Source organism: Papio anubis, chromosome 19, assembly GCF_008728515.1.
Source record: "Papio anubis isolate 15944 chromosome 19, Panubis1.0, whole genome shotgun sequence".
Taxonomy (NCBI): domain Eukaryota; kingdom Metazoa; phylum Chordata; class Mammalia; order Primates; family Cercopithecidae; genus Papio; species Papio anubis.
The window spans coordinates 42,767,759-42,781,197 of NC_044994.1; the positions used below are offsets into that span (position 1 = coordinate 42,767,759).

At 52.3% G+C, this 13,439-nt stretch overlaps 1 protein-coding gene across 3 annotated transcripts in view; it reads left to right on the top strand.

Annotated features, from left to right (window-relative positions):
* MAPK4 (mitogen-activated protein kinase 4) overlaps positions 1-13,121 on the top strand; it is a 171,158-nt gene extending 158,037 nt beyond the window's left edge. Inside the window, exons 4-6 of one of the 3 annotated variants that reach the window (XM_009192749.3) lie at positions 3,252-3,413; positions 7,254-7,467; positions 10,468-13,114. In XM_009192749.3, the coding sequence (XP_009191013.1) occupies positions 3,252-3,413; positions 7,254-7,467; positions 10,468-11,164 (1,073 nt within the window). In that variant the 3' untranslated portion in view covers positions 11,165-13,114. Of the gene's footprint in view, positions 1-3,251; positions 3,414-7,253; positions 7,468-10,467 lie in introns of all 3 variants that reach the window. The other 2 variants (XM_009192748.3, XM_003914380.5) reach the window with 2 other exon arrangements.
* Positions 13,122-13,439: the final 318 nt, after the last annotated feature.

Consider the following 13,439-nt stretch of genomic DNA (forward strand, 5'->3'; position numbering starts at 1 on the left):
CCCTCCACCCTTCCCAAGTTTCCACCCTCAGCCCTAAATGCTGCTGTCACTTACTCAAAGAATTTTCATCCACCCCCCATTTCAGGATGGGAAAATGAGCTCAGAGAAGAAGTGGCTAACGGTGGCCTTTCTAAGGGAACACTGGCAGGACTTTAAGACTAAGCCATGTCTGAATAGCTAAGAAAGTCTTTATTTTGTTTTGTTTTTGTTTTGAGACAGAGTCTCGCGCTGTCTCCCAGGCTGGAGTGCAAAGGCATGATCTTGCACCTGTAATCCCAGCTACTTGGGAGGCTGAGGCAGGGGAACTGCTTGAACCAGGAAGGTGGAGGTTCCATTGAGCCGAGATCATGCCACTGCTCTCCAGCCTGGGCGGCAGAACAAGATTCCGTCTCAGAACAAAACAAACAAACAAAAAAAGAAAATGAAAAAGGTAAAATAAAAACAATGGCAGGAAAGTCAGATGAAGCTGAAGTTAGGGCTTATGTCCAAGCATTTAGGCCCTGAGTACAGATGTTTTCATTTGCCCCCTGGACTCTCAGGAGCCCCTACAGTTTTCCCTCTGGTGGATTTTGTGCTTTGGGTGGATCCTTGACCACGTGCTGGAGATACAGACTAAGTAAGACATAGTCTCTGTCCTCAAAAGTCTGATGGTTCAGTGGGGGACACAAAAGAGCAAAAACGAAAAAAACAATACACAGTGAACCCATCTGTGCCCAGGGTGAACCATCCTGCTATCTTATTGTTCCAACTGAAATTGCACAGACCTCCCAGTTCCATATTTTCCAGCCAATTCAAGGCAGGGGAGAAAGGGGGAACAGGTGGGAGGGAGGTCTCGCCCTGGACTCTGACTCAAAGATTCTTCCCACTCCAGTCATAGCCCCTAAACCCTGGATGGCTCAATATCCTGGCCCTATAACCACGATCTGGGTCACAGGTGCCTGGCTGCCTCCGTTCTCCTGGCCTTGAGCCCTCAGCTCACAGGGCTCTGCTCCAGCTGCCCTTCCATCAGGCTGACAACCTTCAGGCCAGACGGAGAAGAGCTGGGCTTCTCCGTGCCACAGCAGGCAGGTGACTCACTGAGAGCCCAGACGAGGCTGTATAATCCACAGTCTACTGGCTTCTCATCTTCAGGCTCACTGTCTGTGGTCATGAGATGGTTGCAGTCGCTTTCAGGTTCTCACGCAGAACCGTCCAACGAAGAAAGGTAGGGAGGGGTCAGCCAGGGCAGCAAGACAGCTCTCCTCACATTTCTCTCTTACCAGGGAGGAACATCTTCCCCAGAAGTCCTTCCAGGAGATTCCTGTCCCTGTTTGATTGAATCACATGGCCTCCCCTTGTTGCAAGAGAGGCAGGGAAGGCAATAGCTGGTGTGACATGGAAAGGACTTTCTTTCAGTAGGAAAGGGACATCAACCATAGTATCCTCCTCCATGCTTCACACCTTCTCCCATTTTCAGTGGTGGCTTAGTAGACTCAGTGTTAAGATGCCTCCCCCAAGTGACATCTGTCACAAAGAATCACTCAGGGATGACTAGGACATAAATCTCCAAGGTGGAATTATTTCATCAGCTTCTCTCAAAGTTGCTTTTCCCCACTCCTAGAAGCAAAGGAAGTCAAGAGCTATTAAACATCTGCTACAAGCCAGGTATTTCCCCAGGAGCCTTCATCTACCAACGCACTCGACTCCTTATAATCCTCATTCCACAAGGGGTGGATAGGGAGAATGTGGGGAAGCTAGGTCTGCCTCCAGGGCTGTCTGCCACCAAAGCTCCTGCTTTCTGCCCCAGGCCATGGATTGCCAGGGAGGCCCCACTGACTGCCTCTCATATGACACCATTGATCTCAGGCAGGAGCAGACAAGTGAAAGAGGCTCATTCTCTGCCCTCCCCCACCCCCATGGTTGAAGAAGCTACTCCAAGCAGAAGGTTATGTATTACTAGTTTGTGTGTCACACAGGAGAGGGGTCAGGGGCTTGGGAGCAAGGTCCCACCACCTCTGTCTGCAGCTTGATCACATTGACCTCATGGTCCACTGGTGAGTGGTGTGGAGTACACATTTGGAGACAGGACCCGACAGGGGGCTTCCAGAGCCCTGAACCGACCCAATGAGTCCACTGCAGGGAGAGGCCAAAAGGACCTCTTCAGGAGAGAGCTTGAGGCTGCAGGCACTTCCTCAGTCAGTATTCACATGTGCTTAGTGCCACACAGGGAACTGTGGGGCGACCTGGGACAGTCCTCATCCTAGGCCACCAACATCTGGAAGACTGGAATCCCATGGGAATTCATGGCAAGGGGAGGGCCCTCTGTGCAGCTGGATGGGCAGGGGCGACTTCTTGAGGAAGGAGAGGTATGGCTGAGGTTTTAACCTAGCAGAGTTAAGTGGAAAGGCAACTCAATCAAAAAAAGAGAAAATGGAAGTAACAGAAGAACAGCGTGGAGGTCAGAGGAGGACAGCAAGGAGATCCATCTGTCCAATGCCAGAAATGCCATACTGTGGCCAGTGGTTGCCTGGGTGTGGGAGATGAGTTGAGTTTCTGAGACAAAGACTAAAGCTTCTCATGAATGAGAACTATGCCTCACCCATTCCCAGCATCCAGCATGATGCCTGGCCTGGAAAAGGTGCTCAATAAATAACTATTTATGGAATAAGTGAATAAATGAGTGCTTGAGTCCATCCTGTCCCACCAAAGTTCCCTTGAAAACCTGGCATAGCCTGTCTTCCTTCTCCCAAGGAGCACAGAGGCCATGTGCTCAAGACACATCCCAAACCCGATTTGTTATTCCTGATTTGTTTTTCTCTTGAGAGTTTCCTAGATGGAATCTCTTAATTGGAAACCAAAAGTTATGGCTCATTCCTAGCCTTAAAATTGTTTCCTTCCCCATCCTAGTAAAGATTGTGCAGAGAGGCCTATGGGCAGTTGCTTGGAAGGCCTTGAGCCAGGCTGTTCACATTCTTCAGTGCTGACTTACATCCAGCTGGTCTGTATGAGAATAGAATGCTAGGGGCATAGATGGGGACTTGCAGACTACCAAATTCAATCCCTTCTTTCTACTTTTAACAAAGCCAAGCCCCAGAGATGTCAGCCACCTGCCCACAGTTGTGCAGCAAATGAAGACCAGAACCCCGGTCCCAACCCAGTGCTGCCCCACTGCCCTGTGTTGTTCCTCCCAGAACACCTGGCACTGCTTTCAGGCTACTGCACACCACAGCCCCTTGGGCAGCACACTTAACCATCTGGCATTCCCTCCCCAGGGGCCCATGAGCTGGAGCAGATGCAGCTCATCCTGGAGACCATCCCTGTAATCCGGGAGGAAGACAAGGACGAGCTGCTCAGGGTGATGCCTTCCTTCGTCAGCAGCACCTGGGAGGTGAAGAGGCCTCTGCGCAAACTGCTCCCTGAAGTGAACAGCGAAGGTACCTGAGCCTGGCAACCAGGACAAGTGTCCCGGGAGGATGAGCTCGGCTCCACCTTGTGGGGTAGGGGGCAGGCAGGTCTCCTTCCAAAAGGGCAAAGCATGGTCCTTGGAAATAAAAGTCAAGGCTCCCCTGCCAGTGGGCCTTTGCCCTAACTACTTCCAAGCTATGGATGCTGGGCCTCAGGAGTCCATTGGGTAGTCATGAGTGTTCTACCCTTGTTTCTGCTTCCTTTTGCTTCTCGTCTTCCTTGCTTGCCTTCCTCCCTCTCTTTCCTTCATCCTCCCTTATGTTTTTGTCCTGGAAGGCATGGTGTGGTGCAAAGAACAGGTGCTTCATCAGCCTGAGGGCAAGACCCAGGTCCCATTCCACCAGTGATGAGCTCTGTGGCCTCAGACAAGGCCCTTCTCTCCTCAGGCTCACTCCCTCTGCTGTATATTCAAGGCCCAGCAGGCCTGGGAAGAGGCAAAAGGCTCTAGCTGGCTCTAGCTCTCAGAGGCTCAGGAGACTCAGTCTAGGTGACAGCATCCCTCAGCAACCGAAATGTCCATCTCGTGACAGGTGCAGAACAAGGGAGGCAGGCCTCAAGACCACACTGGGGGCATTCAGTTCTGCGCTCCATTTATTACAGGACAGAAATAGACCAAAGGTGATAAATCTGGTGACAAAAACTCAGGTGCGGCACAGGTGAAAGGCGGGCTCTGGATGATGTAGGGTTGAGGGGCCCAGTGTCCTGCCCACCTGCCTCTCAGTCTCCAGACATGCTCCCGAGAACCCTTCCAGAACCCCTGCGACTCTGAGCAGCTGTTTGGAATCCACTGGGCCAGAGGAAAGTGGCAAGATTGTACAGAAGCTTCATTATCTAAGAAATACCTTAAAAACATCTGGGGTGGGTGAGCCTAGGGAGGAGTTTCCGAGGGGCAGCGGCTTAGGAGTTAAGGTGAAGCTTGTACGGTAGCAGGTAACACTGAAATCTCCGTGGTTTAACCCACTTATGGTTTATTCATTGTTTACCTTACATCCAGGCAGAGTTGGGAATGTGGATGGGCAGGGGAGGATGAGTGGCTGTGCCCGGGACCCAGGCCATCAAGTCTGCCATCTTCAGCAGGTGGCTTTCAAGGTCACCTTGGGCATTCCCTTCCAGCCAAAGCCAGGGGAAGAGAGAGCAGAGACTCTTGCAGGAGGTTTTTCTGGGTCAGGCCTGGAAGTGGGGTACACACAGCACTTCCACCCCCATTCCATCAGCCCCAGGCACACAGTCATCTCTCACTGCAGGAGGGGCCGGGAAAGGCAGGCCAGCAGGGTGCCAGGATGAGGGTGTCACATGGGACATGACTGCTGCCTTGAAACAGGAGAAGGGAAATCATGGGACAGAGAGGACATGCTGCTTTGGGGGAACCACTGAAGGCAGAGGTAGGCCCCAGGGTACAAGTTAAAGCAGGGAGATTTAAGTTTGATAAAAGGAAGAATTTTCTGGGCCAGGTGTGGTGGCTTACACCTGTAATCCCAGCACTTTGGGAGGCTGAGGCAGGTGGATCTCTTGAGCCCAGGAGTTTCAGGCCAGCCTGGGTAACATAGGGAGACCCCGTCTCCACCAAAAATACAACAAATTAGCTGGGCATGGTGGCACATGCCTATAGTCTCAGCTTCTTGGAAGCCTGAGGCAGGAGGATCACCTGAACCTGGAAAGTTGAGGCTGCAGTGAGTCATATTTGCGTTACTGCACTTCAACCCTTCAACCTGGGCAGCAGGAGTGAGACCCTGTCTCCAAAAAAAAAAAAAAAAGAATTCCCTAGTGTTTGGGCTTCCCAGAAGTATCTGGGCACCTGCAGGAGGACCTCCAGCAGATTTTCATCCATGATGGAGTCTGTGGAACAGCTCTGGGGTTGGTACTTGACTTTTTTTCTTTTGTAACAGGGTCTCGCTTGTCACACAGGCTGGACTGCAGTGGTATAATCATGGCTCACTACAACCTCAGCCTCGAGGGCTCAAGTGATCCTCTCACCTCAGTCTCCTGAGTAGCTGGGACCACAGGCGTGTGCCACTTTGGCTGGCTAACAAATAATTTTTTTTTTTGTAGAGACAACCCACTACTGGCCCACCTTGCCAACTACTACTTGTCTTGCTAGAAACAAGTCCAGGGTGATCTCAGACTCCTAGGCTCAAGCAATCCTCCTTCCTTGGCCTCCCAAAGTCCTGGGATTACGGATGTGAGCCACTGCCCCAGTGGTGGTATTCATCTCTTTTAAAGATGATACTGCCTGCGCCTCAATCTTTAGAGCTTTAATTTTCTCATTTCCTTGTCAAAAGGTCAAGTCATAGCTGGGGCCAAAAAAAGGGCCAGAGGCCCAAAGAGACAAAGACCTGCCCAGACTTGAAGCTGGGCCCCGCACTAGACTGCCCGATTCTTCCAGTCCTAGGAATTTGTGAGGCAGATCCTCTTTTAAGTTTGCAACTTCAGACCCAGAAACACACTGAGCATCAGACTATTGAGGGTGATCAGAGTTATTGCTGCTTAACTAATTTGGGGATCTAGAGTTACACTGCAGCACTGCGTCCTCCTGGGAGGCCAGTGACCTTCTGGATCCATCGATTTCCTGAATCACTGATGAATTTTCTTGGAAAGAGATCCAGGGCTGGTGTGAGGGGCAGGTTAGTGGTGCAGGCTGAGGCCCACCAGGGAGCCCCTCGGAGGATGGACAGCCTGGGCCTTGAGCTCAGCTCCATTTCTCCCTCTCCATGTGGGCTGCAACATGAGGAGCCAAATCATGATTTAAGCAGACCTCCAAAGATGCCAATGCTGAGAAGGAATCCAAACTTCTAGGCTAGACCTTGCCCTGAGATAACCCGGGGCAGAGTTCCAAGAGCAGAGCTCCCAGGGTACCCAGCCCTGCTCAAGGGAAGGGGCCACGAGTGCCTGTGTGCAGAGTTGCTATCTGCTGAATCTTGGTATACATTCATGCTGGTTAGCAGCCTCTCATACAAGGCTTCTGACTGTCCCTTCCCTTCCCCAGGTTCCCACTGCCCAGAACTCCCCCTTGATCCAGCCATGAAAGGATTACTGCTTGGCAGAGCAGGGGAATTCAGCCTGGTTGTTCAGTATCTGTAATATCTATCCATCCATCAAGGCTGTCTGCCTTTGTTGAACTTTCAGGGGCAGCATATGGTAGGAAGAGCTCTGGATTCGGACCCAGGAGCTCTGGGCTGTGGAGACCCTGTCCCACCCCTTGACCGCCGCATTCACCTTTCTCAGTAAGGCTTTTTACTGCTGCACCTGGCACTCCTGTCTCAGGGCTTCCTCAGGAGCAGGCTCCTCCATCCCATGCCAGCAGCCCCTTAAAAGCCATGACAAAGGGAAGTTGGTGTATAAATATCCCAGCTTCCCTGCCCCACAAGGGGAACCACCTCTGAGTGTGGCCCACATCATCTCTGGAGGATCCCAGGTGCCCACAGGAGTAACCTGTCATGAGTGTGCCTTCTTCTGGTTCCCCCTCACTCCCCCACCTGTGCTTGCTGGGATCCCCCACCACATAAACTACCTACAACCCCAAGCCTTGTCTCTGGTTCCGTCTCTGGAGAAACCCAGGCTGAGGCTGGACCTTGAGCAAGTCACTTGATTCTCTGAGTCTGTTTAATTCATTTGCAAAATCTAGAAGGCAGCATCTGCTTTATCTTTGTCACTGGATTGTGACAAGGGTCTTGAGAAAGAAAATGGCTAAAAACCTTTTAACAAATGCAGAAGCACAGACACCAGCACAGAATGTCACCATGCTGAGGAACCTCCTTCTGAGCTCGACAAGGGCAACAAATGACTTTCATGTCCGGCTTTGCTCCCTGCAGCCATCGACTTTCTGGAGAAGATCCTGACCTTTAACCCCATGGATCGCCTAACAGCTGAGATGGGGCTGCAGCACCCCTACATGAGCCCATACTCGTGCCCTGAGGATGAGCCCACCTCGCAACACCCCTTCCGCATTGAGGATGAGATCGATGACATCGTGCTGATGGCCGCTAACCAGAGCCAGCTGTCCAACTGGGACACGTGCAGTTCCAGGTGCTCACAGCCCTGGGTTCCAGAGCCCACATTTCCCTGTCCTCCCATTTCTATTTTGCCTCATCCTCCATGACCTTTCCCTCTGTCTCCCAAGTTGCATAGCTCATTGGGCGACTTCTCCAGCTTAGCTTCCTGCCTTTCTCTTGTCCCCAGACACTGCTGGTAAATGACCAGTGTGAGCTGCATGTGTGGGTCAGGGGCTTTCCTTTGTGCAACATCCCCAGCTTCCCTCACCACCCTGAGTCTACTGAACAGGGGGTTCAATACAGTGCTCCCCAAGGATTTAGTGAGCACCATGGTAGGAGCTCACTTCTAGCAGCCTGGGAACTTGCCCTTGAAAACTAAACTGCAACAATGCAAGGCAAAAAAAAACAAAGCAGAGATTACCATTGCAAAACGCTTTCTCATGTTTCACGTCGGTAACTCTTGAAAGTGCCATTAAAGACCAGGTGTGGTGGCTCACACCTGTAATCCCAGCATTTTAGGAGGCCAAGGCAGGAGGATCGCTTAAGGCCAGGAGTTCCAGACCAGTCTGGGAAACAAAGTCAGACCCCATCTCTACAATTTTTTAAATTAGCCAGGTATGGGGGCACACGGCTGTAGTCCCAGACACTGGGAAGGCTGAGGCTGGGGAATCCCTTGAGCCCAGAAGTTTGAGGTTGCAAAGTGAGACCCTGTCAAAAAAAATGCCACTGACGGGGGCTGCATTATTATTGCTCACTGACACACAAGGAAACTACAGCTCCTAGGTTAAGAGACTGGCATCGTGTCATGCCCCTGATGAGCCTCTCTGCAATCTGCAGCCATGTCAGATGCTGCTAAGCAGTTATAGGACCATTTCCTGCTAAACTGGGCTTGGCTACAGAATCCTCAACAAGTGTCCCTGGAAGCCACTACCAATGAATCAGCGCTGGGTAGAAGATGTATTTTTAAACAATTTCTGCCTAGGCACGTAATGATCTCTTAGATCTTTTCCTGTTCTGACGTTCTTAGATCAGGCAACTAAACATTTGGGTGTCACCATCTGCTAATTCTGGCAGGGAGTGCTGGTAGCTGCTCAGTTTAGAAACAGCAGTCGAGGGCTCAAGCAGCTAGGACTTTGAGGGGGCCTAACTGGGAGTCCCACTGCCGTGGGAATGTGACAGCTAGTTACATAAGTGACAGATGAGCAATTTCTCCTTTTGAGTCATTTGACAGATGACGGGTTTCAGATTAAGGAGGCACCGAGGGAGGGCCAGGGCAACGCTGCTATTTTTGAACAGGTTTGCTGGCTTGTTGTTGTCAATTGTTGTTTTCAAGCACTGCCAACAAAGAGAGATTAATGAAGACTCTGTCTTCTGCCACCCCCGGGGCAGGCCTGCCCTTGACTGTGGTTCCTGGGGCCCCTTCCCCTTCCTCCGGAGAGCCTTGGGACAAAGAGCATTGGCTCAATGAGAGTCATCCTATACCTTCTGCAACTGCGGCGTAGGGTTTTGCCAGAAAAAACTGTCACAGGATTTGTTGCTGCCTGTTCACACTGACCACCCCTAAACCTGGTGCACCTGTGCTCCCGACCTTTCCCATCACACCTGCCTGAGGGAAAAGGATGACAAAGGATCTTGCTGCTGTGGGCAAGCTACTTACCCTCTTGGAATGCTATTTTCCCAGCTGTAAAGTGGGGGTGATAACACGAAGTCCACAGGGTTACTATGAAGACTACAGATAATGTATGTTTGGCACTTGGAATAGAGCAGTCAAGGGTCAGGGTCTTCACACTCTTACTCCTGGAAATCTCTGCCCAAGGCCACTCAATCGAGGAGGCAGGGTTCAGCTCGAGGAGCGATTCCTGCCCTAGCAGCGTCACTGGGAGGTGGGCAGTGCTGAGGCCTTCCTATGCCTCTGCATTCACACTCTGTGGGCTGCAGCTGCCAGGTCTGCCCCACACAGCCGAACCTCCCTCTCCTTGGTCTATCTGTTGGGCCTGCTCAGGGAGTAGCTGGCTGCAGGCTGATGTTCTCTGTGCTCCCTGCCTGCCCCACACCCCCAGGGTTCTACGTAGAGCACCTGCACAAGGAAGGGAGGGCTCTGCCGTAGCTGGTGGCCCGCCTGTCTGCCCATCTGCCCTTCATTTGCTCTTGGCTAGCTGACTTCACTCTCCATGGCTGCAGGGCAGTCGAACAGGGCAGAATGCCAAAGATCTTCAGCTTCTCCGGAGGGTGTCTGTAACCTTTCTGTAGGTCCCACCTACCCTGCATCAATGCAAGGTGCTATGGAGCCCCCAACCAGATCCACCAGGGCAGGGGTTCTCAGCCCTGGCTGTACCTTAGAATCACCCGGGGGGTCTTCAAAACATGCTGATGCAGGGTCCTACCCTAGACCTACTCAATCAGAATTGGCGCAGGGAAGCAGTGAGGCAGGCATGCTATTTTATTTTTAATTCCCCTATGTGACTCTAATCTGATCCAGGGTTGAGACGCACTCACTGGAGCCTTGCTCCTCAAAATGTGGGTCCAAGGCCCAGCAGCATCAGAGCAGCTGGGAGCTTGTTAGAATCTCAGGCCCCATCTCAGATTTACAGAATCAAAATCTGCATTTTAGCAAGACCCGCAGGTGATTCGTGCATCCATCAGCATTTGAGAAGCATTACACAGGTGGATCCGCTGGAAAGGTCCATGAGGACAGGGACGTTTGTTTTGTTCACTGCTGTATTCAGTAATATCTAGAACAGTGAGTGCTTGGCGCACAATAGGTGCGCGGGAAATATCTGCAGGGTTTTGAATGCGTACAAAAGAACACAAGAGTTAAGCCGAACAACCTATGCCCCCAGCTGAGCCCTCAAGGCTCGCCATTACCTGTCCCATCACCCTCCCACCTTGAGGGATGGGGGTCGGAGGCAGGGGGGATCGGGAAGGAATGGAAGGCAGGTGTGTGAGTGGCAAACAGGGATTAGAGGGCTTGGCTCCCTCCCGGAAGCCACCCGGCTCGGGCGTCCAATCACCGCCTCCGTTTGTACCCTTGCAGGTACCCTGTGAGCCTGTCGTCGGACCTGGAGTGGCGGCCAGACCGGTGCCAGGACGCCAGCGAGGTGCAGCGCGACCCGCGCGCGGGTTCGGCGCCGCTGGCAGAGGACGTGCAGGTGGACCCGCGCAAGGAATCGCACAGCAGCTCCGAGCGCTTCCTAGAGCAGTCACACTCGTCCATGGAGCGCGCCTTCGAGGCAGACTACGGGCGCTCCTGCGACTACAAGGTGGGGTCGCCGTCCTACCTGGACAAGCTGCTGTGGCGCGACAACAAGCCGCACCACTACTCGGAGCCCAAGCTCATCCTGGACCTATCGCACTGGAAACAGGCGGCTGGCGCGCCCCCCACGGCCACGGGGTCGATGGACACCGGGGCGCGCGAGGACGAGCCGGCCAGCCTCTTCCTGGAGATCGCGCAGTGGGTCAAGAGCACACAGGGCGGCCCCGAGCACACCAGCCCGCCCGCCGACGACCCCGGGCACCGCCTGTCTGCCTCGCCCCCCGGCCGCCCGGCCCCGGTGGACGGTGGCGCCAGCCCCCAGTTCGACCTGGACGTGTTCATCTCCCGCGCCCTGAAGCTCTGCACCAAGCCGGAGGACCTACCGGACAATAAACTGGGCGACCTCAATGGTGCGTGTATCCCCGAGCACCCTGGCGACCTCGTGCAGACCGAGGCCTTCTCCAAAGAAAGGTGGTGAGGGCGGAGGGGCCGCTCCAGTCCCCGCAGAGCAGGAGGCCCCCAGAGAAAGCTGGGGCTGGCAGCCCTTCCTGCCCCTCTCTGCTGCCTTGGGGTTAGCAGGACGCGTGAAGGATCCGAGGAGCGAGAGGAATGTCCATTTCTTAAACTGCCTTAATAACTAGCCTTTAACCTATAGGAGCGGGTTTGAACAGGACCCTGGCTTGGGGGTTGATCACTTTCCCAGCAAAGGGGAGACCACGTGTGGTGCACAGGGAAGAAATAGCCTTAGACAGCAGTCTGCGGGCCCCACCTGGGTGACAGGATGCAGAGAAATCTTGCAGAGGTAGCTCCGAAGCCACCTGGCCCAACTAGCCTCAACTGACAGCTGAGGAAAGGCAATTAGACCCAGAGACCAAGAGATACTTCTTAAGATCACAGGCTTAGTGTGAGGACCAGCTTTAAATCCCAGTCTCCTGGCCCCCAGGCCAGGGTCTGTCCATTATAGAATGTCTTCCTCTGTTGGGGTCGTTCTGGCTTTTTGCTTAGAAACTTGATCTGAGATGTTTCTTCCCTGTCCATTACCATTCGAGGTTCTTTTATTCAGAGCAATGTTTCTCGTATTCTGAAACTGGAAACTGAACCAGTTTGTTTCTGCTAGTCACCAAGCATACTTTCCTGGCTCCCCAAGTACTTAAATGTTTTCATCTGTCGCACCCCTGTATTTGCCTCACCCCTGCACGGTCTGAAATCTTCCTTTCAGGTCAGAACAGTCTGGGGTCTGTGGGTAAAATCAGCCCTTCTCCCAGGCCTGTGCACACCCCCTCAGCACTCCCTATGCACTTTCCTGACACACGCAAAGACAGCCCTCATTCCCCTGTGGGCGTCCTACCCCAGTGAGGTTGAAGGCAGCAATTCCAAGAATCCCTCCAACCTCCCTGCCAGCACTCCCCCTTCACCCCACACCCTGCGCCCCCCACCCCCCCCCCCCCAACAGCTCCTCTCCAGACCTACCTCGACCACGTTTCCCACAAACTGCTCATTTGGAGGACAGCAGTGAGGTTCTGCCATAGAGAAAATGTGTTAGGAGAGAAGGTTTCACATGGAACCCACCATCCCTCATCAATACTTTCCTGAGTTTGATCATCCATGTAGCCTTGACAAAGAGCAGACCCTACAGAAATGTGTTGGAGAGCACGTGACCTTGGGGGCAAGGAATCCAGGAAGGTATGAAAGGAGGGCTGTCAACAGCAAGGGCTCTTAGGGGTCAGGCACCAGCATGGAGACCTCACGACAAAGGAAGGGACTCAAAGTAGCAATGCCCCTCATAGTGTAGGCTAAAGTGAGTTTGGTGAATGCAAACCCGTGTGCTCACACACACAGCATGGGGTAATGGCTTGTAGACACAGGCCCTCTGCAGAAGCGTGGGGTGGGGATACTGACAGCCCCTATCTGGTCCCAAGAAACACTGCCATTTCTGCCACTGGTGTTCAGCTCCTTCTCTTCCCCCAACACTCCCAAAGATACCCACGGAAAGTCCAGCCAGTCTGTAGGTAGAGGATTCCCCCAGTCTTGGTCTTGGGCTGCATTCATCCTCACATCACAGCACCTTAAAGCTAATCAGCAAACTATACTTTGTACATGGAAACCTGCAACACATTAGAAACTTATATTTAAAAACAATTACTCACACTGACCAATTTTTAAATGCAGAATATGTAAATAGGAAGTGTTTGGGTTTTGTTATTTTTTGTTTTTTCTTTAAGAAAAAAATGTACACCACTCCTCATGTGCCATTTTGTCCTCAGAGGGCGGCTTTACTTTTTTGGTAAAGGAACAAGCTGCTGGCCTTGACCAGGAGTTCATATATAACTGTTATTACAGAGGTATTGTTATAACTACTCATGTTTTTAAAAAATCTATTAAACATTATTAAACTTGATCAGGTCAGGCCAAATAAAGTTTTATTGGAACACAGATTTATTTATTATTCATTTATGTACTATCTGATCCTGTCTTTGAGAGTGCTAAGAGCTAGCTGGCTTCTGCCTGCGCCCATGAAGGCCACTGTATTTGGGGGTGAGGGAAGGACTGGAGAGGGGAGAATCTACAGAGACTGGTAATCAGGAGGTGATTCCAGAATCACCTGGTGAGGCCTGGTGTCCATATTGTGAATTTCAAACTATATCTTGGAGCTAACTCCAAACCTTCTGACCGGGGCTGGTTCTCTCCTCTAGTCACGAAAGTTGCAAACATCATGAGATTGGGGGGAACCAACCACCTAAAAATTCCCAGCC